Source organism: Myotis brandtii, unplaced genomic scaffold (genome assembly GCF_000412655.1).
Source record: "Myotis brandtii unplaced genomic scaffold, ASM41265v1 scaffold1064, whole genome shotgun sequence".
Lineage (NCBI taxonomy): Eukaryota > Metazoa > Chordata > Mammalia > Chiroptera > Vespertilionidae > Myotis > Myotis brandtii.
The window spans coordinates 368,986-391,592 of NW_005353602.1; the positions used below are offsets into that span (position 1 = coordinate 368,986).

The 22,607-nt window shown below is 54.5% G+C and overlaps 1 protein-coding gene across 6 annotated transcripts in view; it reads right to left on the minus strand.

The window, feature by feature from the left end:
• The window catches only part of TPCN1 (two pore segment channel 1), a 49,482-nt gene that overhangs the window by 9,082 nt on the left and 17,793 nt on the right, over positions 1-22,607 (minus strand). For all 6 annotated transcript variants that reach the window (XM_005857019.2, XM_014541064.1, XM_014541060.1 and 3 more), the window contains 16 exons: positions 18,434-18,561; positions 14,743-14,919; positions 14,182-14,295; positions 12,792-12,922; positions 11,818-11,906; positions 10,130-10,164; positions 9,318-9,376; positions 8,963-9,062; positions 6,723-6,839; positions 5,940-6,064; positions 4,792-4,840; positions 4,003-4,066; positions 3,043-3,087; positions 1,576-1,632; positions 1,445-1,498; positions 667-739 (listed from right to left, as the gene is read on the minus strand). In XM_005857019.2, the coding sequence (XP_005857081.1) occupies positions 667-739; positions 1,445-1,498; positions 1,576-1,632; positions 3,043-3,087; positions 4,003-4,066; positions 4,792-4,840; positions 5,940-6,064; positions 6,723-6,839; positions 8,963-9,062; positions 9,318-9,376; positions 10,130-10,164; positions 11,818-11,906; positions 12,792-12,922; positions 14,182-14,295; positions 14,743-14,919; positions 18,434-18,561 (1,417 nt within the window). The remainder of the gene's footprint in view (positions 1-666; positions 740-1,444; positions 1,499-1,575; positions 1,633-3,042; positions 3,088-4,002; positions 4,067-4,791; positions 4,841-5,939; positions 6,065-6,722; positions 6,840-8,962; positions 9,063-9,317; positions 9,377-10,129; positions 10,165-11,817; positions 11,907-12,791; positions 12,923-14,181; positions 14,296-14,742; positions 14,920-18,433; positions 18,562-22,607) is intronic.

The window sequence follows — 22,607 nt, forward strand, 5'->3', positions numbered from 1 at the left end:
ACAGGCCTTGTGAGTGTAGCCTGATTTCACAGGGAGGCCTCTTTAAGGGGCCACTAGGGACCGCGTGAGGCCTCAGGGGAGCAGGGAGGAGGGCCTGGCGAGGCGGTGGGCCTGCCTTCTGTGGGCGGCATGGTTTTATGGAAAAGGGCTTAGCTGTGTGGGGGACGGTGTGGAGGGTGAGGCCTCAGCAAGAGCCCAGCTGGTGTGGCTCAGTGGGTGAGTGTCGACCTACGGACCAGGAGGTCACGGTTCGATTCTGGTCAGGCCACATGCCCAGGTTGCCGGCTGGATGCCAGTGTGGGGCGTCCAGGAGGCAGCCGACCCATGACTCTCTCCCATCATGGATGTTTGTTTCTGTCCCTCTCCCACTCTCCCTTCCTCTCTGAAATCAATAAAAATATATATTTTTTTAAAAAGGCCTCACGAAGAGCCCACCAGCCTCAGGACCCCGTGGCGTGTGCAGGAGGGGCTGGCGTGGTGGCCCCGGGGGCGTGTGCAGGAAGGGACGGGCTAGGTGGCCCGAGGGGAAGACAGAGCCCAGCCCTGGGAGTCTCAGAGCCACAGGCGAGGCAGCAGGAGAGGCCATGACCTGGCCGCGCACCCTCCTGTAGGGGTGGGGAGGGTGGGGGCTCCCACAAGGCGGGGTTCAGAGATGCTGTCACTTACAGGTTCCAGCCGGAGGACAGGTACTCCACGGGGCCCAGGCCGGCCACCTTCAGGAACAGCTCCACCCCGTAGACTGTGAACAGGAGCAGGAGCGGGCAGTTGGCCGTGTCCTCCCACACCGGGCCTGGCTCAGTTTCCTCTCTGAGACCCTTGAGGTCTCCAGCCTCCCCCTCAGGCTGTGCGCCCTCTGGACAGCCACGCCCCACGGGAGAGTATGGGCTCCACTCCCTCCCCCTCTCTGGGCAGGGCCCAGCCACTCTTCTGTCCACCCAGCAGGTACTGCCTGCACCTCTTCGGTGCCAGGCATTGTGCTGGGTGCTGGACATGCAAAAGTGACCAGCACGGTGCAGTGCCCACTCCTACAGAGCTCAGAGTGCAGACAGGAGGAGACTGTGAGTGGGCGATGACACAGCGCCCTCAGGGTTATAGGAGGAGGAGGGGGATGTCCTTCAGGCGGAGGAACACCCGCGCAAAGGCCCTGAGGTGAGAAAGGGCACGGGGCACTCGGGAGCAGGGCACTGCTCAGGAGGGCTGCAGGGTGGGGCCCGGGTGGCCGAGGGACCCCGCTCGGCCGGGGACGTGAGCACGCCGGGATGGAGATTTGATGGAGGACAGAGGAGCCAGGGGAGAGTCTGAAATGGGTGGATGGAATCAGACCCAGTTTCTGCTTCCTGAAGCTTCCCCGTTTCAGAGCCACGAGGTCCTAAACCAATGAACGTCCTCCCACCGGAGTTTAAGACAAGCTGGTGGCAAAGCCAAGTCAAAACAAGAGACTTACTAGTGAGAAAGACGAGGGAACTCCAGGGCACGTGCTTGGAGAAGAAGTTCCCACCTGTAGGACAGAGAGGCCGCAGCTCAAGAGGCAGGCCAGGCGTGCGCACGGGCGGGCCAGGCCCCCAGCCGGCTCACCTCTCAGCATGAAGGTCTCGGCGAGGACCCAGACCCCATTGACTGCCACCACCAAGTCTGCAATAGACAGAGAAGCACAGGCCTGCATGGAAACCTACAGGTCACACCTGGTCAATTTCTGGGCCGCTCCACACACCCATGGGACAAGTGACTGCTTAGTGCTTTTACCACGTGAGCTAAATCAACTGCTGGTTTCGCTCAGAAATAGCTACGAATTTCTAAAAGCGCCCTCTCTGTCACTGCAGGGATACCAGTTAAGATGTTTCAGTAAAACCTATTACTCTAAGTCAGTATCAACGATGGACAATACACAAAGGGTTTGAGTATTGAAGAATTTGTTTTTCCTTCGAGATGTCTGGTTTTTAAAATGACTGCATAGTTAGCAAAATGCATATGGATCTGGCCTTTCACTGAGCAATCCCACTGCTAGGAACCCATCCCAACGAGACACCAGCAAAAAACATACCACCAGGTACCCATTCCAACGAGACACCAGCAAACACACAGCACCAGGTACCCAGAAAGCTGTTCGCTCAAGAACTACTTGTGACGGCAAAACATCAGAACGCACCCAGGTGGTCAGGACGGTGCCGGTGGAATAAACTACGATGCGGTCATGACAAGGTGCACCCGCCCGGGCCAGGTGGCTCAGTTGGTTGGAGCACCATCCCGTGCATCAGAAGGTTGTGGGTTCGAACCCCAGTTGGGGTGTGTACGAGGGGCAACCAATCAATGCTTCTCACACTGACGTTTTTCTCTCTCTCCCTTCCATTCTCTCTAAATATCAATAAGAAAACATATCCTTGGGTGAAGATTAAAAAAAAAAAAAGATGGCCTATCAACTATAAAAAAAAGGGGGGGGGACACATCTCTATATATTACTGTGGCGTGGTCTCCAGGATTTATTATTAACCAAAAAAAAGTGTGTAAAGTCTGCTATTGTTTACTGAAGACAGAGATATATGCATATATATGCACCCATTCAGAGATTTTAAAACATGGATGAATAAGCCATGATAAAAGGTGCCCACTGGGGGAGGTGACAAGATGTAAAATTACCGGAAATAAGTCACAGGGGATATGCAAAAACAAACAAGAGGAAAAGGGAACAGTCCTGGTTCTTCAACTACACAGTGCCAGAGGGAGAAGAGGGATGGAGGAGGAACCTACAGATTAAAACAGACCCAAGTGACTTATCCACCCATCACACCCTGTGGTTCTGGAATTTGCTTCCAAAACTCCAGGCCTAGATGGTACAGCGAGCCCAAGTGAGGGCGCAGGTGCACAAGAAAGACTGGCCACTGGGTGGTAATTGCCTCGACTGGGTGCTGGGCACGTGGACGTCCCCCGGAACTTTCTACGATGAGCAGTCCACACGGCGACTGTAGGACCGATCTCCGGCCTCCCACCCTCTGAAGGAGTGAGACCCGGGAGCAGAGGGCCCAGAGCTGGGTGGGTCGCACTTACACATGAAATACTGAAAGGCTTTGGACTTCACCAGGATGTTAACTCCTGTTGGAAGAGAGGAAATGTTAGCATCGAAGTCTTCATGTGCAAGTATGCGCTCCCTGACTCCATAGTGCGTGCACGTAAGCCACCAGGGTATTGATGTCCAGGGGAGAAAACGGAAGGGCCTGTTCTGCCAATGACACTCAGACACCCGGACACAGCGGCACAGACCACAGCTGCTCTGGGGACAGACTGGGCAACCCAGGCCGGGACAGAACAGAACACGGCGTTGTTGCCACTGCTGAAACCTACAATCCCGCAGGCCTCGGCCTGGGACCATTTCCTCATCCACTTGAGTCACTACCATCTCAGCAGAATGGAAAACCCGTGAGAGAATATCAGATATCGCCCCAGCGGTGGGAGAAATCACAAACAAGGCTCTCCCATCGTTACTCGTATTCATGGCGGCCCAGACCCAGGCTTCGGGCTTTCTACACGAGAAACTCCGTGAGCTCACACCCCCACGTACAACTTCAAAACTGGCCTTAAGTGAAGGGGGGACTGTCAGGTAAACAATACGGGCACTCGGATGTAAAATGGTTGAATTTTATACTGCGCAAGGGATCACGTACACTGGGTCTACACCCTGCCACGGGGGAAGGGCAAAATACACCAGCCGATAAAAAGGCAGGTTTCAGAACAGAATACATACTGCAGTCCCACGATTTTAAAATGTGCAGAAAAAGTAACCAATGTCAGAAAGCAACACATCAGAACATGAACAGTGGTTATTTCTGGGTGGGAGATGGTCTTCTGCTATCAGACTTGGTAAACTTCCTTTAATGAACTGGATAGTCCACAGACGTCTTTTGGTTTGGTTTTGAAGTTGCCGATTTCCTTCCTGGTCCCTAACACTATGTCCCTGCTGGGGAATCACACTCTCCTGCCGCCATAACACACCTTCAGGGGGAACCTTACCTTTGAAGATGAGGAAGGCTGTCCGGGGAAGCTCATCGAACCAGTGTTCTCGATTCTTCTTCGCCTGCTCAGGAAACAGGGCCGTGGGAGAGGGGTTCGGACCAGGGATGAGAACCTGACCCTGGGGGCCAGGAGGCCACGGTCCTTCCCTGCTCACCAGGCTCTAACTTGGGGAACAGGAAGAACACTCCGGGTCTAAGTAACAATAAGGCCAGCCAATGGCTACGGATCATTTCCATGGGCCACGCACGTGCCTTATTTTATATCGTCCTGAAAAGAGCTGGAGGTCAGAACTACTGTTAGCCCATTTCCCAGGTGCGACAACCTGGCCAAAGTCAGATAAGTGGCCCGAAGTCACAGGGTGACTAATGGGGCCGAGATTCAGTGCCTGTGACCAGGACACTGTATCACACGTGTAAAGGCAGATGGGGGGCCCGGGCCACCTGGGCTCCCTGAAGTGCCCAGACTGAGGTGTTGTTCCAGCCAGGAAAGAACTGGGCCTCGGCCCGGCCGTGGTGGCTCAGTGGTTGAGCACCTATGAACCAGGAGGTCACGGTTCGATTCTCGGTCAGGGCACATGCCTAAGCTGTAGGCTCGGTCCCCAGTGTGGGGCGTGCAGGAGGCAGCTGATCATGATTCTCTCTCATCACTGATGTTTCTCTCTCCCTCTGCCTTCCTCTCTGAAATCAATAAAAATATATTTTAAAAATAAAAAAAGAACTGGCCCTCGGGTGCCTGTCAGCCTCATCCCCCCGTGGAGCTGTCCACCTGCTCCCTCTCTGGTCTTACCTTCCACTTCAAGGCGGTGACTTCATAGATATCATAAAAGTCCTTCAGGCTGTCACAGCAACAGGAAAAGGCAAAACAAAATTTACAAAATCAGAACGCTCCCACTGAGCTTTACTTGTGTCACTCGCCTGCCTGTGGTCACCTTTGAAGGGGGAAGGAGGGAAGGGGGAGGGGACGGCTGGGAGTCCCAGCATGTAAGTGGGGGAGGGAGGAGCCTCCCCTGCAGGCATTCTGACCTCCCCCAGGCCCTATGAATACTTAATCCTCTCAGTTTAACTGAGTGACAGCTTCAGGCCCCCTGAATCATTATAACTCTTACATGGACGGGGCTGAGGCTCCATTAGCAGAGAACTTAATGGGACAAATGGGCTGAGACTTCAGCCCAAACAACTCACTCATGCTCATATCTGCAGCTGGCCTGCTTCTTTTGAAACTAAAAAGAAGGGTTCGGTCAGCAGCCATCTAGAAGGTCGAGACTGCCCTGTGCGTGTGCGTGTGTGCATGCCTGCATATGTGTGTGTGTGTGCGTGTGAGGGTGCGAACACCCCTCTGTGGACCTGCTCATATGCAACAACCCCACTCATTCTTAGATCAAAAGTGAGCAGCTGGGTCAGTCTACTTAATGATCCAATATATTCCATTTTTTGTCAAGTGAGCCCGAATTAAATTTGGGTGGAACTTTTGTCACTTGCAGAGAGAATCCTGACGAAAACTAAAGTCTCTAACACAGCGGTTCTCAACCTGTGGGTCGCGACCCCTTTGGGGGTTGAACGACCCTTTCACAGGGGTCGTCTAAGACCATCAGAAAACACATATATAATTACATATTGTTTTTGTGATTAATCACTATGCTTTAATTATGTTCAATTTGTAACAAGGAAAATACATCCTGCATATCAGATATTTACATTATGATTCATAACAGTAGCAAAATTACAGTTATGAAGTAGCAATGAAAATAATTTTATGGTTGGGGGGGTCGCCACAACATGAGGAGCTGTATTAAAGGGTTGCGGCATTAGGAAGGTTGAGAACCACTGTTCTAACAGGCTCTTTGCCCACCTACCTCCTGGTGCCTTGGCCGCTCCAGCTCCCTCCCCTGAATACCTCCGTGGGCCACAGCGCCCCCACCTGGCCGGCACTCTTACCTGAGCAGAGGGGTGTTGCTCTGATTCAGGGCCTTGAAAGTCAGGTAGCGCTCCCAGGCATTCATCCGGGGCTTGTAGAAGCGCATCAGGCCTTCAAACTGCCTGTAGGAGATGCCGGCGGGGCTCTGGGGGAGAGGAAGGATGGCAGGTCAACACAGGCAAAGGCAGAGCCCCACTGCCTCCTCCCTTGGGGGCGACGACTCCGGCTGCCCAGCACGGCTTGGATCCCGGGTGCCCGGCTCCTTCTTATCCTCCCAAGGGAGGGACCCCTGCTTTATTTTCATTTTCTTTTTGTTATTGATTTCAGAGAGGAAGAGAGAGATAGACACATCAATGATGAGAGGGAATCACTGATTGGCTGCCTCCTGCACGCCCCCTACTGGGAACCGAGCTAGCAACCGGGGCATGTGCCCTTGACCGGAATCGAACCCGGGACCCTTGAGTCCGAAGGCTGAAGCTCTAACACTGAGCCAAACCGGCTAGGGCTATTTTTAAAATATGTTTTTATTGATTTAAGAGAGACAGGAAGGGAGAGGGACAGAAAGATAGAAACATCGATGAGAGAGAAACTGGGGATTCAGCCCACAACCCAGGGATGTGCCCTGACGGGGAATCCAACCGGGGACCTGCAAGTTCACAGGTCAACACTCAACCACTGAGCCACACCCAGTGGGCAAGGACTCCTGTTTCTAAAGCTGCTGGCCTGCCATGCTTAGGGGCTGCCCAGGGCAAAGGAGGGGGACTGGGGACCAAACCCCTCCTGGCCTGGCCCCACGCCCCTACCCGCTGACTGATGAGCAGGCGGTACGCGTGCTGGATGGCGGTTCGCTTATGCAACAGCAAAGACTTGAACTTGCGTTTTTCGATGTCGTTGAAGGTGTCGAACACCACGGCCAGAAGCTGTGAGGGAAGAGCAGAGACCTGGCTCCCTTGCACGGTGGGACCTCAAGGGGTCGGGAGTGTACCCTCTGCCTCTAGAGGGCACTCTCCGCCCCCCCACGCCCTGACCCAGGGAGGGGGAGAGGGTTGGGGTAACCCTTTCGCAGGAGTTTGTCTCCAAGTCAAAGAGGAAGGCCATGTATCGCCACTTGTAAATTTTCTCTCTTCAGACACACGAAAACGTTACATTTCCCTGGGTACTTCACCTACAGCTCGTCCCTGACTGGGCAGTTTTATAAGGTGGGAAGGAAGCTCATGCTGGGCTCTATGCCCCAGTCAGTTCAGTCTGATGGCCGGTGGCCAATGGCCGAAGGCCTGGGAGGCTGTGTCCATCCTGTGCCCTCCTGGCCCCGGAGCTCGGAGGAGCATCAGCATGATGGAGCCTGCCTCCCCCTCGCCCCCTCGTTCCCGTCCTGGTGAGTCACAGTTTCGTGCACTGGCCCCAGGAATCGGGAACAGGAGGCCTTCCTCGAGGGCCCAACGTTCCGGAACCGCCCAATCCCAAGGTCAGCTCACCGCACAGCCTGCATCACCAGAGGGCGAGGGAGGGCGGGAGCCGAATCTGAAAGAAGCCTTTTTGGAAGCACTTTCTTTTTCTTTCAAAAATATTTTGAGGGAAATTCTCCTGTCCTTTCGACTCCTTCAAATGGCCCCCCCTCCAATTTTTTTCCTTTCGGTCAAGAAAAGGTCAGCAAACTTTTCCATAAAGAGCCAGACAACAACTATTTCAGGCTCTGAAGGCCAGATGGTCTCTGCAGTTGCAGCACAAAATCAGCCACAGAGGATGCAGAAGCTAATGGGCGTGGCTGTGTGCCAATAAAACTTTATTTACGAGTGCAGGCTTTGGCCAGCAGGCTGCGGTTCACAGACCCCCCACCCGGGATTTTCACAACAAATTAAATCAATTACACATAATACGTTGTTATGATTCTAAACTAAGGACGGTATATAAGAACTGTAATGTGTATGAAGATAGCTAACATATTTCTTTTTGGTTTTGAGGGATTAAAAAATATTCCTTTTTAAGACTTCACACTTTTAGATTTCACATGTCTGCTCCTGAGAAAGCATTTTCTTCTTTTTCTTAATCCTCACCTGCGGATATTTTTCCATTGTGTTTTAGAGAGAGTGGAAGGGAGGGGGACAGAGAGAGAAACATCAATGTGAGAGAAACATCGATTGGTTTCTCTCTGCACGCCTTGAGGCTGGGGGTCAAGCCTGCAACCAAGGTACATGCCCTTGACCAGAATCGAACCCAAAACCCTTCAATCCACGGGCCGACACTCTATCCGCTGAGCCAAACTGGCTAGGGTGAGCAAGTGTCTTCTACCGCGGGCCTGGCTGTGATGCCTGGTGTGAGAATGCTCCTCAGAAGCATAAAAACACAAGATTAGTAAGAGCCTCTCCCTGGTAATTCTGGTGCTGATGTGTTGTCTTGGCACCTGCCTAACGGTGATTGGCCAATGGCAGGAATATGCCTGGTGGCCAGCCGCGCCTCCTCGAATGCCTCCAGAGTCCCAGTGTGCACGGGGACTTCCCCTGCCCCTAACAGTGTGTCCTGTATTGGAACTTCCAGTGGTTCGTGATAAACGGGGTGGAAATACGCAAGATATTCCAGGACGTGGGTGCCGAAGGACCAAGCGGTTCCGAGCAGGGCTTGGATCACACCAGCTCGCCTGGCCACCCCGAGCTGCGCAGCCGTGGGCCTCTCACTCTATCCACCCGACCCTCAGTTTCCCCATCTGCACACTGAGAATCATAAAGGGACCTCCAGGGCTGTTGTGTTAAATCATTTAATCCACTTTGCACAGAGCCTGGGTGAGGCTTACTCGGTGCCAGCTTTAACAGTTGTTATATGTCTGCGGTGAGAAAGAAAAGGTCCCAGGGGAGCCTTGCTCCAACATTAGCACCATCAGCAGCCATGACGGGAATAACCCAGGGAGGCTGCCATGCTGGCCCCCACACCACACCTGACTACAGCCTGGCACCCCCAGTCCATGCCGATGCGGAGCCTCCTCTTCCATGCCCATGGCACCCAGCACTGTGGCAGCTGCCGCCAGCGGAGACGAGACACGGCCACTCACCAGGTTCATGATGAAGTACAGCTCGATGGAGAGGTACACGATGAAGAAGACGCAGGACCAGGGGTTCCGGGAGTAGGAAGGCATCATCACGTCTGGGAAACTGCATTTGCAGAGCATTGCCCGTGGGGCCCTGTCTGCCCGTCTTCGTCTTCTCTAAAGACATCTCTCTTTCCTGCCTTCCCAGCCCCAGCCCACCCCACCGTCCTGGCTCTCAGCCCACGGGCCAGAGTCACCAGGCCACCCCCATTCCTCCCAGTGCCCCGAGCACTGTCTGGGCTGAGACGGGGAATGTCCTGGGCTGGGAAGACCCTGGGCACAAGCCGAGGGCAGCAGCCAGAGCAGAGCCCACACTCACTTGGCTGTGGTCAGGAGGACGAACAGACTGACGATGCTGCTCTCCAGGGTGCTGAAGTACTGTTGGGGAAAGGAGGCAGAAGGGCATGCTGGCCAGCCAGAGAACGCACACGGCAGCCTGGGCCAGCCTGCGATGGGCCCCCGGAGTGCCCTGCCCTCCCCGCCCCGCCCCACCCCACCAACTCTGCCTCCTCCCACGGGATCCCTGAGGGATGAGCAAACAGGAGTAAGGACTCCGCCTTCCTGAGCTCCACGCTTCTAGTAGAAGCAGACAAGTGACTTTGGGACTTTTCTCCCAGAAAATCACGTTTGCACAATTAGCTTGGATCTCCTTCACTGTAACCTCCACCAAAACGTTCCCATGTTCCAAATCTGATCTTGGAAACACGACTCTCAGGGTAGGAAACCACGCCCCTTAATGCGCAAGGAAGGAAAACGGCTCAAGTCGGGGTGATGGGGACTTTCAGGGGCCGTCAGCTGTGATGCAAAGCCAGGCAGGCCTCCCTCCCTAATGTAGCTAAAGCAGTGGTCGGCAAACTCATTAGTCAACAGAGCCAAATATCAACAGTACAACGATTGAAATTTCTTTTGAGAGCCAAATTTTTTAAACTTAAACTATATAGGTAGGTACATTGTTATTAACTTAATTAGGGTACTCCTAAGGTTTAGGAAGAGCCACACTCAAGGGCCCAAAGAGCCGCATGTGGCTCGCGAGCCGCAGTTTGCCGACCACTGAGTCAGCCCAGCCACCTTGTCAGAGGGGAATGGCCTCACATAAAGGAAGAAATGGACAAAACATGCATGATTACTTACAGGGTCTGAAGGATTAGGGGAGAACAAGTAGAAACCTGGAAGGTAGCAGAAAACAGATTGAAAAGATGTCAAAGGATTGGACCAATACACGTAAATGAGAGCAGTGCGCCGAGGGAGACAATAGGGAATGGTGGGAACTGCGCACTCTGGGGAACACATGCTCTGAAGTAAAGGAAGCGGGTGCTACCGGGCACTGGGTAACCGCAGCTATTCGGAAATGTGGCCCGAGCACCATCAAGTGTAGTACTAAAAAGGTTGGAAATCTGTCATTTTGTATAAAAATCTGATTTTAAAATGCTGGCTCCAAATTTTCAGACCACACAAAACTCATGCATAGGCTGGACTTGGAATCCAGACCTCTGGTTTTGAGAATGTGCCGGCCAAGTAATAATTCCAAAGGGACTCCATTGTTTCCCTACAGCCAAGGGTCCCGGGGTGGGAACGGCATTCACTTCCTCCTTTGAATGGGCTATTCCCCTGAGTCCTTGAAATCCTGTGGGAAAAGTGGGAAAGTCTGCCCTCAGGGGAAGTCAGCCCCCTTGGAGCACGAAGTGCCACCCAGATGGTGGAGGGAGGTGGAACGGGAGCCAGAAGTTCGGGACACACCAGTCACAGACGCAGGGGCTGGCCGTAGAGTCAGAGCACTATGGGCCACTGGCTGTGCCACGCCAGGACTTGAGGAGGGGCCTCAGCTTCCTCATCGTGCCGGGACCGCCGCTGGCGAAGCCCTGTGCCTGCATGGGGTGCCGCACTAATCCTCGGCCTCATCTGAAGAGGCAAGGCCTCCTCGGGGTCAGAAAGCCATGATCTTGCTCTTCTATCTAGTGATGCTGAAGTGCACAGACCCTAGCCCTCCGCGTGCCGCAGGGAAAGTCTCCACGTGTCCGCCAGGAAACACATGAGTGTTCACTGCCCTGTGGCTTGTGATAGTGGAAAATGCCCACCAACAAGAGAACAGATAAATAAATCTGGGCCCATTCACTACACTCCTGTGACATCTGCATCCATCAACATGAATAAACGTCACATGCCTAGTGTTGAGCAAAGAGCACCTTGCAGAAGGGGACACCACGTTTCGTAACCATTTACACAACTATTTTGAATATGCAAAGCAATAATAGAATCTATGTGTTGCTTAAGGAAACATAAGCATAAAGTGAAACTATACAGACACAAGTAGCAATGCTAAGCCTAGGATGCAGGCACCTGGGGGGGGGGGGGCAATTAAGGTCATGAAAGGCTACAAAGGGGGTTCCCTTTTATTTCTAACTCTTCATTTCCTAAATTGGAGTCCCTGGGTGTTTATATCATTTGGTTTTTGTTTGTTGTTGTTTTTGTTAATCCTCACCCAAGAATATTTTTTCCATTGATTTCTAAAGAGAGTGGGAGGGGGAGAGACAGAGAAAGAAACATCGACATGAGAGAGACACATTGACTGGTTGCCTCCCACATGCGCCCCAACCTGGAGATCAAGCCTGTAACCTACAACCGAGGTACATACCCTTGACCGGACTCGAACCCATGACCCTTTAGTCTGCGGGCCAACGTTCTAACCACTGAACAACCCAGCTAGGGCTGTTTATATCACTTGTAAAACCTTTCTGAATTTCCAAAACTATCAAAGTAAGCTTTCCTCCCATGGTGACTTTGCTTTTAGAGACGGCCTGGCCCCGGCGCAGGGAACTCACCGAGGATGGCGAAAATGATCATGAAGAAGAGCAGCAGCAGCAGGATGTCCATGAAGGGTGGCAGTGACTGGAAGATCTGCCGAAGGTTGCTGGGGAGACAGGGGGGTTGGGGAGCGGGGGTGAGGTGCAGCCCGGGGTGGGCCCGAGGAGCACAGTCCGGACTCCTCAGGGGAACACGCACTCATGGAGACCCGGGTCTGGTGCTCCTGACTCGGAACACTAACCCCCCTTGCGCCCCGGCTTGGTGACATCACACTCAGTGCTGTCCTGCAGGACCTGCACTCAGTGGTGACAGGGAGAAGGGAGGCAGGTGCAGCACAGACACCCCCTCCTCCCGTTTGCGGGGTCCAGCGGGGTGTTCCCTGTGTGTGTGTGGCGGGGGCAGCAGAAGGCTGAGGGCACAGACTCGGTGCAGAGGTCGCTTCCCCGAGAAGTGGGGGCATGGAGACAGCTCGGGGCCACCTGGCCCTAGGACACTTGTGTCCTGCGTTGAGGATGCACAGGGAATGAATTGCCAGCCCATTCTTATCAACAGTCCCCCAGCCAATGGATTCTCCAGATGGACCTCAAAGCTCAGTCTAACTCCAGGCTGACGGCCTGTTCGGGTGCAGTGCCCCGGTCTCGGGGGAGGCACCAGGACAGCCTGAGTCACGTGGACCTTTTGCCAAGCTGCCTGCTACGAGCGCTGCTGCTGCTGTGTTGGGCAGATAATGTGCCTGGAGAGGAGCCAGCCCCTCTGCTTAGAGAAAGCTGGGATGTAGGCCTGGGGTCGGGACACCTAAGCTTCAGGGGGAATAGCCTTCCTCTCTGTGGGGTCGAGAGGCAGAGGGAGGTGAGCGTGCTGAGTTAGACTCTACCGACGTGCAGGATGGATCTTATGGCTACTTGACTCACTGGGTCCTGCTCCACTGGCCCAGGGGTCCAGGCCAGGTCAGGATAGCGACTGTCTGAGCAGCTCCTCCCCCAGGCCTTACCGCCGGACGCCACCGCAGTACCGACAGTCCACCAGGAAAATGCAGCGCAGCGCCCGGGTCACCCGCATGTGGGACGTCTGCCGCACCAGCACCACGATGGCCTCGATGAACTGTACCACCAGCACGGAGGTCTGGGGGCGGACAGGCAAAGAGCAGTGTCAGCTCCTCCGCCCAGACGCCTCCCGAATACCCTGAGCTCAGGGCTCGCTAGGGAATGCCCACCCTGGTCTCGGGAGGCCCATCCCTTCTCTCTAGCGCCCGCCCCCAACATCCAGTAGCCCCTGGGGAAGGGCCCTGGGCAGTGGCACTGGTGTGTGGTTGCAGGAGGATGACCTAGAGAGCAATGCTCCCAGCAGCACCTCAGAGGGTATTCACTGAGCAACTCGACACTCAGCCCGGCCGGTGTGGCTCAGTGATGGAGCATCGACCCATGAACCAGGAGGTAACAGTTCGATTCCCGGTCAGGGCACATGCCGAGGTTGTGGGCTCGATCCCCAGTGGGGGGGCATGCAGGAGGCAGCCGATCAAGGATTCTCTCTCATCATTGATTTTTCTCTCTCTCTCCCTCCCTCTCCCTTCCTCTCTCTAAAATCAATAAAAACATATTTTTTTAAAAAAAACTGCCCCCGCCAGTTTGGCTCAGTGCAGAGTGTTGGCCTGGAGATGGGAGGGTCCCAGGTTCGACTTCGGTCAAGGGCACGTACCTAGGCTCAAACCCCTGGTCAGAGTGTGGGAAGCAACCAATCGATGTCTCTCTCACATTAATGTTTCTCTCCATCTCCCCGCTCCTTTATTTCTTACAAACAAAAACAAACAAAAAAACCCTGCCACTCTGCCCGGCCACGTCTACCAACCCTGGCTTCGGCTCTCCTGACTTGCACCGTGAAGACCTCTGAGATAGGTCCGAAGCACACCTTGCTCTTCAATTCCTCGGGCACTTTCTCTGGACAACTGTGCATGCCTTTTACACTGCAAAGTGCCACTCGGACGCATTCCTACTCGTGCCTCTCTCTGCAGCACAGAGAGAACGTGTCCGATGCTGCTTACAGGTCGGCGTGGGCTTGGAGGCCAGCCAGACCTGGGTTTGAATCCCATTCTCGCTGGGATTAGATCCCATTCTCTGCTGTGGCTGGATGTGAACTAGGAATAGTAATGCATCTGCCGCGAGGGTTACCGCGCCCGTGCTCGGCGCCCCAAATTCCGAATCACACCAGCTGCTGTCAGCGTGACCGTGGCCGCGACCTCGGAGCACGGCTCTGCGAGGCTGGGGCGCAGCGAGGGTGGGGACCCCGGGTTACACTACCGAGCGTCGGGGGATTTGGAAGTGAAGTGAAGAGTCGGGATTGAAGGTGCCAGGGGAGAAAATGCTGTAAGGAGATGGACACGCCACCTTGACCATGGTCCGCTTATGCCGGACGAAGGTGTGGAGGCCCAGCCACCGCAACTTCATGCAGAGTTCAAAGACGACCACCATCAGGGCGAACAGCTCCAGGGTCGCGTGGACCTGCAACCACAGGGTGCGGAGACATGGCATCGCCGGACCCCTGTCCTCCGCTGGCCATCGCACCCGACCGCCTCTCCTGAGGCTGGAAAGAGTGGGAGGGACTGCCATCGGGTGTGCTGTGTGCTGCCCACCTGGCGCCGAGGTGTGGCCGCTGGTCCCAAGTGAGGCCATCAGATGGCACCCTCCCCTGGCACTTCCGAGCAAGCGAGCAGAATCACAGTCAGACTGAGTGAGGAAAGTGCATTCGCTCCACAGGGACCCCCAGAGGACCAGAGAGTCACTGCTGCTCCCGAGGCCTCGAGGGCCTCCCAGGGCCTGTTTTCAATCCATTTGCACTGTCTGCCCTTCCAGAAAGTTCCCCTTTAAGCTTAAGCTTGCATTAGCCCAAGCGAGGTTCCTGGCGCTTGCCCGCAGGGAGCAGCGGCTCCCAGCCATCAGGACACTCACGTAGATGCCGAGGCGGAGCGCGGGGACGGCAGGGGCCTCGCACAGCGACAGCAGCAGCAGCAGCAGGGCCGTGGACAGCTCCATCAGGTAGAAGAGGTGGTTGTGTGCGAAGAGGTAGGCCGCCAGCGCTTTGGCATTCTTGGGGTGGGTGAAGAACTTGTCGTTATTCTCGCCTTCCTGCGGAAACAAGAGCCACAGGGGCGGCGAGCCTCTGAGCACAGCACCAAGGCTGCGCCGTGGGCCAGGGTGAGAGGAAGGGCCTAGCGGGTAAGAGGAGGTTCAGGCCAGAGACGGAAGACGATGGAAATTCTAGTCTTATGGCCACAAACCGTGCAGTTAAGTCTCGCCCTGGCCTGCTGATGGGGCTTAAAAGGCTTGCTGATTCCTAAAAACCACGTGGAGGAATCAAAGAATTAAAGGTCCAGAGGGCCCTAGACGGTTTTGCTGAGTGGTTAGGGTTTGGCCCGTGGACTGAAGGTCGTGGGTTCCCGGCCCTGGTCAGGGTTGTTCAGGAAGAAACCAATTGATGTCTCTCTCACATCAATGTTGCTCTCTCTCTGTCTCTCCCCCATCCCTCTACTCTCTAAAAATCAATGGAAAAAACATTCTCAGATGAGGATTAACAACAACAAAAAAAAGCCCAGCCCAGCCAGAGTGGCTTAGTGGTTGAGTGTCAACCTATGAATCAGGTTCGATTCCCGGCCAGGGCACATGCCCGGGTTGCAGACTAAATCTCTATCGGGGTGGGGGGTCGTGCAGGAGGCAGCCGACCGATGATTCTCTCTCATCATTGATGTTTCTCTCTCTCTCTCTCCCTCTCCCTTCCTTCGTGGCCCATGCGTAGAAGTCGGTATTTTGTGGAAGAGCCACACTTAAGGGGCCAAAGAGCCGCATGTGGCTCGCGAGCCGCAGTTTGCCGACCACTGAGTTAGGGTGTTGGCCCATGGACTGAAGTTCGTGGGTTCCATTTCCAGTCAAGGGCACCCATCTCAGTTGTAGGCTCACTTCCGGCCCTGGTCAGGGTTGTGCAGGAGGAAACCAATTGATGTCTCTCTCACATCAATGTTGCTCTCTCTCTGTCTCTCCCCCTCCCTTCAACTCTCTAAAAATCAATGGAAAAAACATTCTCAGATGAGGATTAACAACAACAAAAAAAAGCCCAGCCCAGCCAGAGTGGCTTAGTGGTTGAGTGTCAACCTATGAATCAGGTTCGATTCCCGGCCAGGGCACATGCCCGGGTTGCAGACTAAATCTCTATCGGGGTGGGGGGTCGTGCAGGAGGCAGCCGACCGATGATTCTCTCTCATCATTGATGTTTCTCTCTCTCTCTCTCCCTCTCCCTTCCTCTCTGAAATCAATAAAGATGTGTTTTTAAAAAAAGGTCCAGAGAAAGTAGAGAACTGGGCACAACTGGTCCCTCGAGGCCAAGTGCTCACTCTCAGAAATGTCTGTAGAATGTAAAGAGCTGGGGGTGGGGGGTCCCGGGATCAGCAAGCACGGGCTGCCCCACACCTCCCTGGGCTACCCCCTCTCCAGCTGTCAGCGAGACGGCTCTCCCCTTCCTCACGGGGCTCCGGGAAGACACTTGGGATGGCGTCTGGTACACACAGTAGGTGTTTAATAGATGTTTGGTAGGATGAACCGTTTTGCAAGAGACCACTTCTCCCGACACCAGCCCCGCTCGGCGACCATTCACCCAGTAGCTGGGAGGCGGGCAGCGCTGGCCGCGACTGTGGTTTACCAAGGAGCTTTGAAGAAGTCGCTTCCTGAAGTTGGATGCGTCACTACCCTCAGTACCAAAACATGAAGACAAACCAGACTGGACGGGGCAGGTCGACGGAGGGAACAAACACGCCGGCGGTCACACAGAGGGCAGGGGGCAGGCCTGGCTCCCGGCCCTGTGATCTGCGCAGGGCTGTGGTTTTCACGCTGCCCCATGGCGAGATGCCCATGGCGGCCTGGACGCTTCTGGTTTGGATGATTAAAAAATGCAATTCTTGGGACATTTCTTCCCACAAGCAGCCAGCAGGGAAGGTCTGACTAGCAGAAACCACTGGGGGGGGGAGGGGGGGGCTCAAGCTTAACTCTGGGACTCGGAATGGCCACCGAGGAGGTGGAGGCTGAGGCCACCACCAATGAGCACGGAGTGAAATATGACCCGGGTCACTGGGTGCTGCGCCAGACCCCAAGGAGGGAGAACAAGGGCCTTGTTTCCTGGCTGCTGATCGTGAAGGAGATTACGAAAAATAAGAAGGCGGCCAGTGCTACGTGACGTCCAGGCCTCCACTCTCCGCTCCCTGAGGAGAAGCCCACACAGCAAACAAGAACCATCTCGGAGGCACTACGACCGCTGACACCCGGCTCCCGAGGTGATGGAGTTGACAGATAAACTCTGGGAAGAGGAGAAACTGCAGGGGCCAGGCAGCCTCTAGCAGCAAGGGGCCGATGAGCCAAGTACACCAGCCACCTGGTCAGGGTCTGCAGCCACCTGGTCAGGATCTGCGCTGCAGCTCAGCACGAAGCAGGAAGAGGAAGACCATCCGACAGCGGCTCAGCCCACCCTCCAGAAACAGCCACAAATACTGCTCATGGAGATCGCAGTTCTGCTCTGATTTTTTTTTTTAAAGGTGCATTTTGGGTAAAACTCATTCAAATAATACACAGGATTATAAGGTTGTAAAAATTCCATCAGCTAAATATAATCACCTTTAATATCGAGATAGCCCTAACGGGTCTGGCTCAGTGGATAGAGCGTCGGCCTGCGGACTCAAGGGTCCCGGGTTCGATTCCGGTCAAGGGCATGTACCTTGGTTGCGGGCACATCCCCAGTAGGGAGTGTGCAGGAGGCAGCTGATGGATGTTTCTCTCTCATCGATGTTTCTAACTCTCTATCCCTCTCCCTTCCTCTCTGTAAAAAAATCAATAAAGTATATTTAAAAAAAAAATATATATCGAGATAAACAACTTTCCAGATGTGAATGGGTGTCTGTGCAAACACACACACACACACACACACACACACACACAGGTATCTGTAGCTATATACTAGTACATCTAAAATAATAAAAGCATAATATGCTAATTAAACCGGACGACCTTCCAGACGAAGCCGGGGCTGCAAGGGAAGCCCAGGTCCTGGGTGCCAGAGGGAAGCCAGTGCCGGCAGCCGGGGGAAAGAAGGCCTACTCGTGCACGAATTTTGTGCATCGGCCTCTAGTATCTATATAAACAGCAATATATGGGTTTGTGTGTGTGTGTGTGTGTGTACATAAATGCTATACAACAATGCTCATATAAGTCCTGTTTTGTAACCTCTTTTCCCACAACCACACGGCTCATTTTCAAGTGCATACATGTGGTAGCTATAGAAATGAGGCAACAATGTATAGAAGAAAGACCATCACTTGGAGACTAGATAGATGAAGTTTACATCCACGCTCTGCAACTTACTAGGTGGATGGCTTTGGACTCAGGGAGCCTGGGGGCAGGTGGAGCCACAAGCTGGGGTCACCTGACGAGCCCACGTACATCGCCCGTCCAGTGCAGGCACCATCAGGCTGGCTCTCCCCACCGTAAGGCGAGAAGCTCACGCACAGAGAACCGAAGCCGGAACCAAATTCCTGGGCAGCCAACAGAGCCCTGCCTCCCGACACCACCAAGAAGGGCCAAGTCCTGACCCAGAGATGCTCACCTGGAGGTAGATGGCCGCCTCCTGGTAATTCATCTCCCAGTTGTGTCCAGTGGGGCTCGAGGGGAAACTCTCGCCCTCTGAGCTCAGGCTGGAGGCCTGGGAGCCGGGGACGGGATAGCTGCCTCCATCTGCAGTGGAAGAGGAGAGAGAGTCACGCACAGCCCAGGAGAAGAGCACAGAGACGCTGTTCCCCAGAGGAAAGGGCTGGCCGCCGCCTCGCGTGCTCTGACAGGCGCACCATCACTTATACGTCAATCTCCGCCCCACGCACCAGGACAGCAAGAATTAGTATGGCTACGTAACAATATTTTTCCTTGTCTTGTTAAGTGAAAAAGCAAGTACACAAGAGCACAAATATCTTTGGTGTAAAAAAAGGGAGGAAGCGAAAACATACAGCTACCCACTATACAGAAAAGAAAAAGAGGAAGAGAAGTTAGAACTCAGTGAAATCGGTTACCCACAAGAGAGGTGGGAAACGGGGCAGAAGTATCCCTCCTACTTTTTGTTTACTTTTGGCTTTTGGAAGTGTGTTAATATTCTACTTAGTCAAAAATGAAAAATAACTGGATTTGGCCCTAGCCAGTTTTGCTCAGTGGTTAGAATGGTGGCCCGTGGATTGAAGGATCCCGGGTTCAATTCCAGTCAAAGGCACGTGCCTAGGTTGCAGGCTCGATCCCTGGTCCTGGTCAGGGTGCATGCAGGAGGCAACCAATCCATGTGTCTCTCTCACATCAATGTTTCTCTCTCTGTGTCTCTCCCCGTCCCTTCCACTCTCTCTAAAAATCCAAGGAAAAATATCCTCGGGTCAGGATTAACAACAACTGGATTTGCTCCTTGGTACGGGGTCACCTGTGGCTTCTGCATGCTGACCCCATGCCCTTTCCTGTGCTGCCCCATCAGCCTTTGGAGAACATTCTTCGGCTCTGGCCGAATCCACCCCTGGCTCCTGGGCCGGTGGCCCAGGTGCAATGAGAGCCCCTCACCTCCCCCGGACAGGCTGGTTCAGGCAGGGGTGCTGCCCCACGACCGGCCAGGGAGGGCTGAAACTGGGGAGGGGCTCTCTCCCCGCTGCTGCAGGCAGCTGCCTCGGCCACCACGTGGGGAAAGCCTGCCCGAGAACAGAACGGTGACAGAGGTGGCCAGAGCTGCAGCCTTGGCTCTGCCCGACACCCACCCCTGAGCATTTCCAGAATCGGCGCCCATGAAGATCCTTATACTTACACCTGCTGTCACAACTCCCAAGTGTCTCCACTGACACTGTCAGCAGTGACACCGAGACACAGAGGAAGAACATCTGTGATGAGAACTTGGCTCCCCATAATGCACACTCCTAATCACCCCCTGCACGAGGATAAAGAATCCCATTTCAAATCTATTCCGTGGCAGACTTTATTTTCCAAAGGCAGCCACAGCATTCCCTTTCACGCCCCCTGCTCTTCTGGAACCTTCCCTACAAAGAGGTGGAGCCTGTGCCTCTGCCCCTCGAGACCAGGGAATCTCTGCAACTACTTTGACCGACAGGACGGAAGATGTGACACTTCTGACGTCTAAGTTGATGCTTCTAGTTCACCTTTTCTAAAAAAATGTTTTTATTGATTTTTAGAGAGAGGGGAAGGGAGAGGGATAGAGATAGAAACATCAATGAGAAAATCACTGATCACCTGCATCCTGCACGCCCCTTACTGGGGATTGAACCTGCAACCCGGGCATGTGCCCAGACCAGGAATTAAACCTGTGACCTCCTGGTTCATGGGTCGATGCTCAACCACTGAGCCACACCGGCCAGGCTACTTCCACCTTTTTCTCTTGGGGCCCTTGCTCTTGGAACCATGTTGAGGAAGCCCACACAGCCGGTGGAGAGGCCCACGAGGAGGCCCAAGGTCCCTTGGCCACAGCCCAGATGAGCTGAGCTCCCGGCCCACAGGCAGCACCAACTTGCCAGTCAGTTGAATGAGCCATCTCTGCTCTAGTCAAGTGTCCAGACGGACAGTGTGGGCAGCAGAGAAGCTGCCCCTCCCAAACCCTGCCCCAAGCAGGTTCATGAGCAAAGTACATGAGGTTGCTATCATAAGGCACTATGCTTTGGAGTGGTTTGTTATATAGCAACTACAGGCCCGGTGCACGGATTTGTGCACCAGAAGGGTCCCTCAGCCTGTCCTGCGGGGATTGGGCCGAACCCGACTCTCTGATAATCCCGAGGGGTCCTGGATTGCGAGAGGGCACCGTGCACCGGGCCTCTAGTACAGCGGTCATCAACCTTTCGGACCCCATGGACCACCAGTGGTCCTCGGACCACCAGTTGGCGACCGCTGCTCTAGTATGAATATAAGATATTTGGTTAATCTCTTCCCGCCCTCCCCCCTCCCTCCTTTCCTCTGAGAGTCATCAGTCTGTTCCATGTTTCCACGCCTGTGGTTTCCGTTCCTGCGTTGAGCATCTGCCCCCCTGGTGGTCAGTGTGCGTCATAGCTACTTTTGGTCCCGGTCAGCCAGTCACTTAGGCATATATATAAATATATATATGTGTGTGTGTGTGTGTGTGTGTGTGTGTGTGTGTATTATATACATATACATACATATATACATACATATATCTATAACATGCATATCTAAGCACCTCATACCCATCAACCTATTTAATTCTCACAACAGTCCTAAGAAGAAGGTTATGATTAAGCCCACCTCAGACTTGAGGGAAGGAAGGTGCAGAAGGGCAAAGGCTAAGTCCCTCGCAGAAGCCATGCAGCTAGTGAGACGCGGGGCTGGGAGACCGTCTAGGCTGGGTAGCTCCTAAGCAGGAGGCCACGTGCCTCTCAAGAACTGGAAACCAGAAAAGGTGACAGGGTAGTGCCAAAAGGACCAAAAATTAGCAGCAGAAGTCACTGAAAACGGAGCTACCAGTAGGAGGAGGACACCTGGCTGCCGCCTGCACTCGGTGCCACTGGCCCTTCTCTACCCAAGGCCAGCACCCCCCACTCCGACCCCAGTGTCCAGGCCTAAGAGATCTAAGCCCCAGGTGGAGAGAGAAGGTCAAACCGCCTTCTTTGATCTGCTCACGAGACCAGGGAGGCATGGGCCAAAAGTGACGCGGAAGTAGGAGCAGCCACAGGCAGGCAGCTGGACAGTGCTGCCCCCTCATGTGCCTGCGCCCCGGCCTCCGCGACCTTCACACACCGCAGCAGGGGCCGGTGGTCCAGACACAGCAGTCCCAGGTACAGTAACGGCAGTGCCGGGCGGGCGGGTGATGAGCTGGCACAGATGCCGTGGACATTAGCCTCACTTTGCCAGTACTTACTGTTCCCTCGGCCCTTTCCCAGGTCTTTAACTGGCCTCCTTCCCCCATCTCCCAGGATCCCCCCGAACATCGTCCTCTCAGAGGCCGCCTTTGGCCTCTCTGGGAAGTCACATGCCCATCACCCTCACGCTGCTCTGCTTCCTCCTGGGGTTGAAACCACCACCTCCTCCCCCCCCCCGCCCCCCGTACGTTAGAGCCAGCTTCCCTGCCTGGAATGCACACTCCATGGGACACTTAGAGATGGCCAGTGGCCAGAGGGCACAGCAGGTGTGTCCACCAGAGCCCGGTGCCCAGCCAGGGTGCAGTGGGGGTGCCCAAGGGCCTTATAAGGGGCTTGACGTGATCTGTCTGTATTTTCTAAAGACCATCTTTTAAGGACCTGCTGAAGCGCGACTATGTTGTATAAGAGTAATCCAGAGCAGAGCCTTAAAAAAGACAGAAAGAAAAGAAAGGAAAACTAAGACAGGAACTGTCGAGGGGAAGGACGGGGAGCTGTCCCCTCCAGGTGGCCTTTGTCCTCGGCTGCTAACCATTCACCCCGCACTTGCTCAGAACACAGACCTTGGCTTGCTGACCAGTTCCCAAAAGGCAAAGCCGGTCAGCTTGTTTGTGGCTCTTATGTGGGGAGAGGGCAGAAAGGCCCTAGGTGACCAGGGAGGTGAGGGCGGCCGAGGGGCTATTCAGGAGCCGCAGGTGATTTCAAAGAGCCGCCGTCACGCCGGGCCCCAGCGGCTGGGCAGCGCATTTAGGGGCTGTAGAAAGGGCACAGTGGAAGGCAGGGGGCCCGGTCCCTCCCATTCCTTTCATGGCAGCCTCAAGCAGAGGCGGTGGCCTTGTGGCCAAGTCCAGCGGCACTCTGAGTGCATGGCAAGGAGGGGTA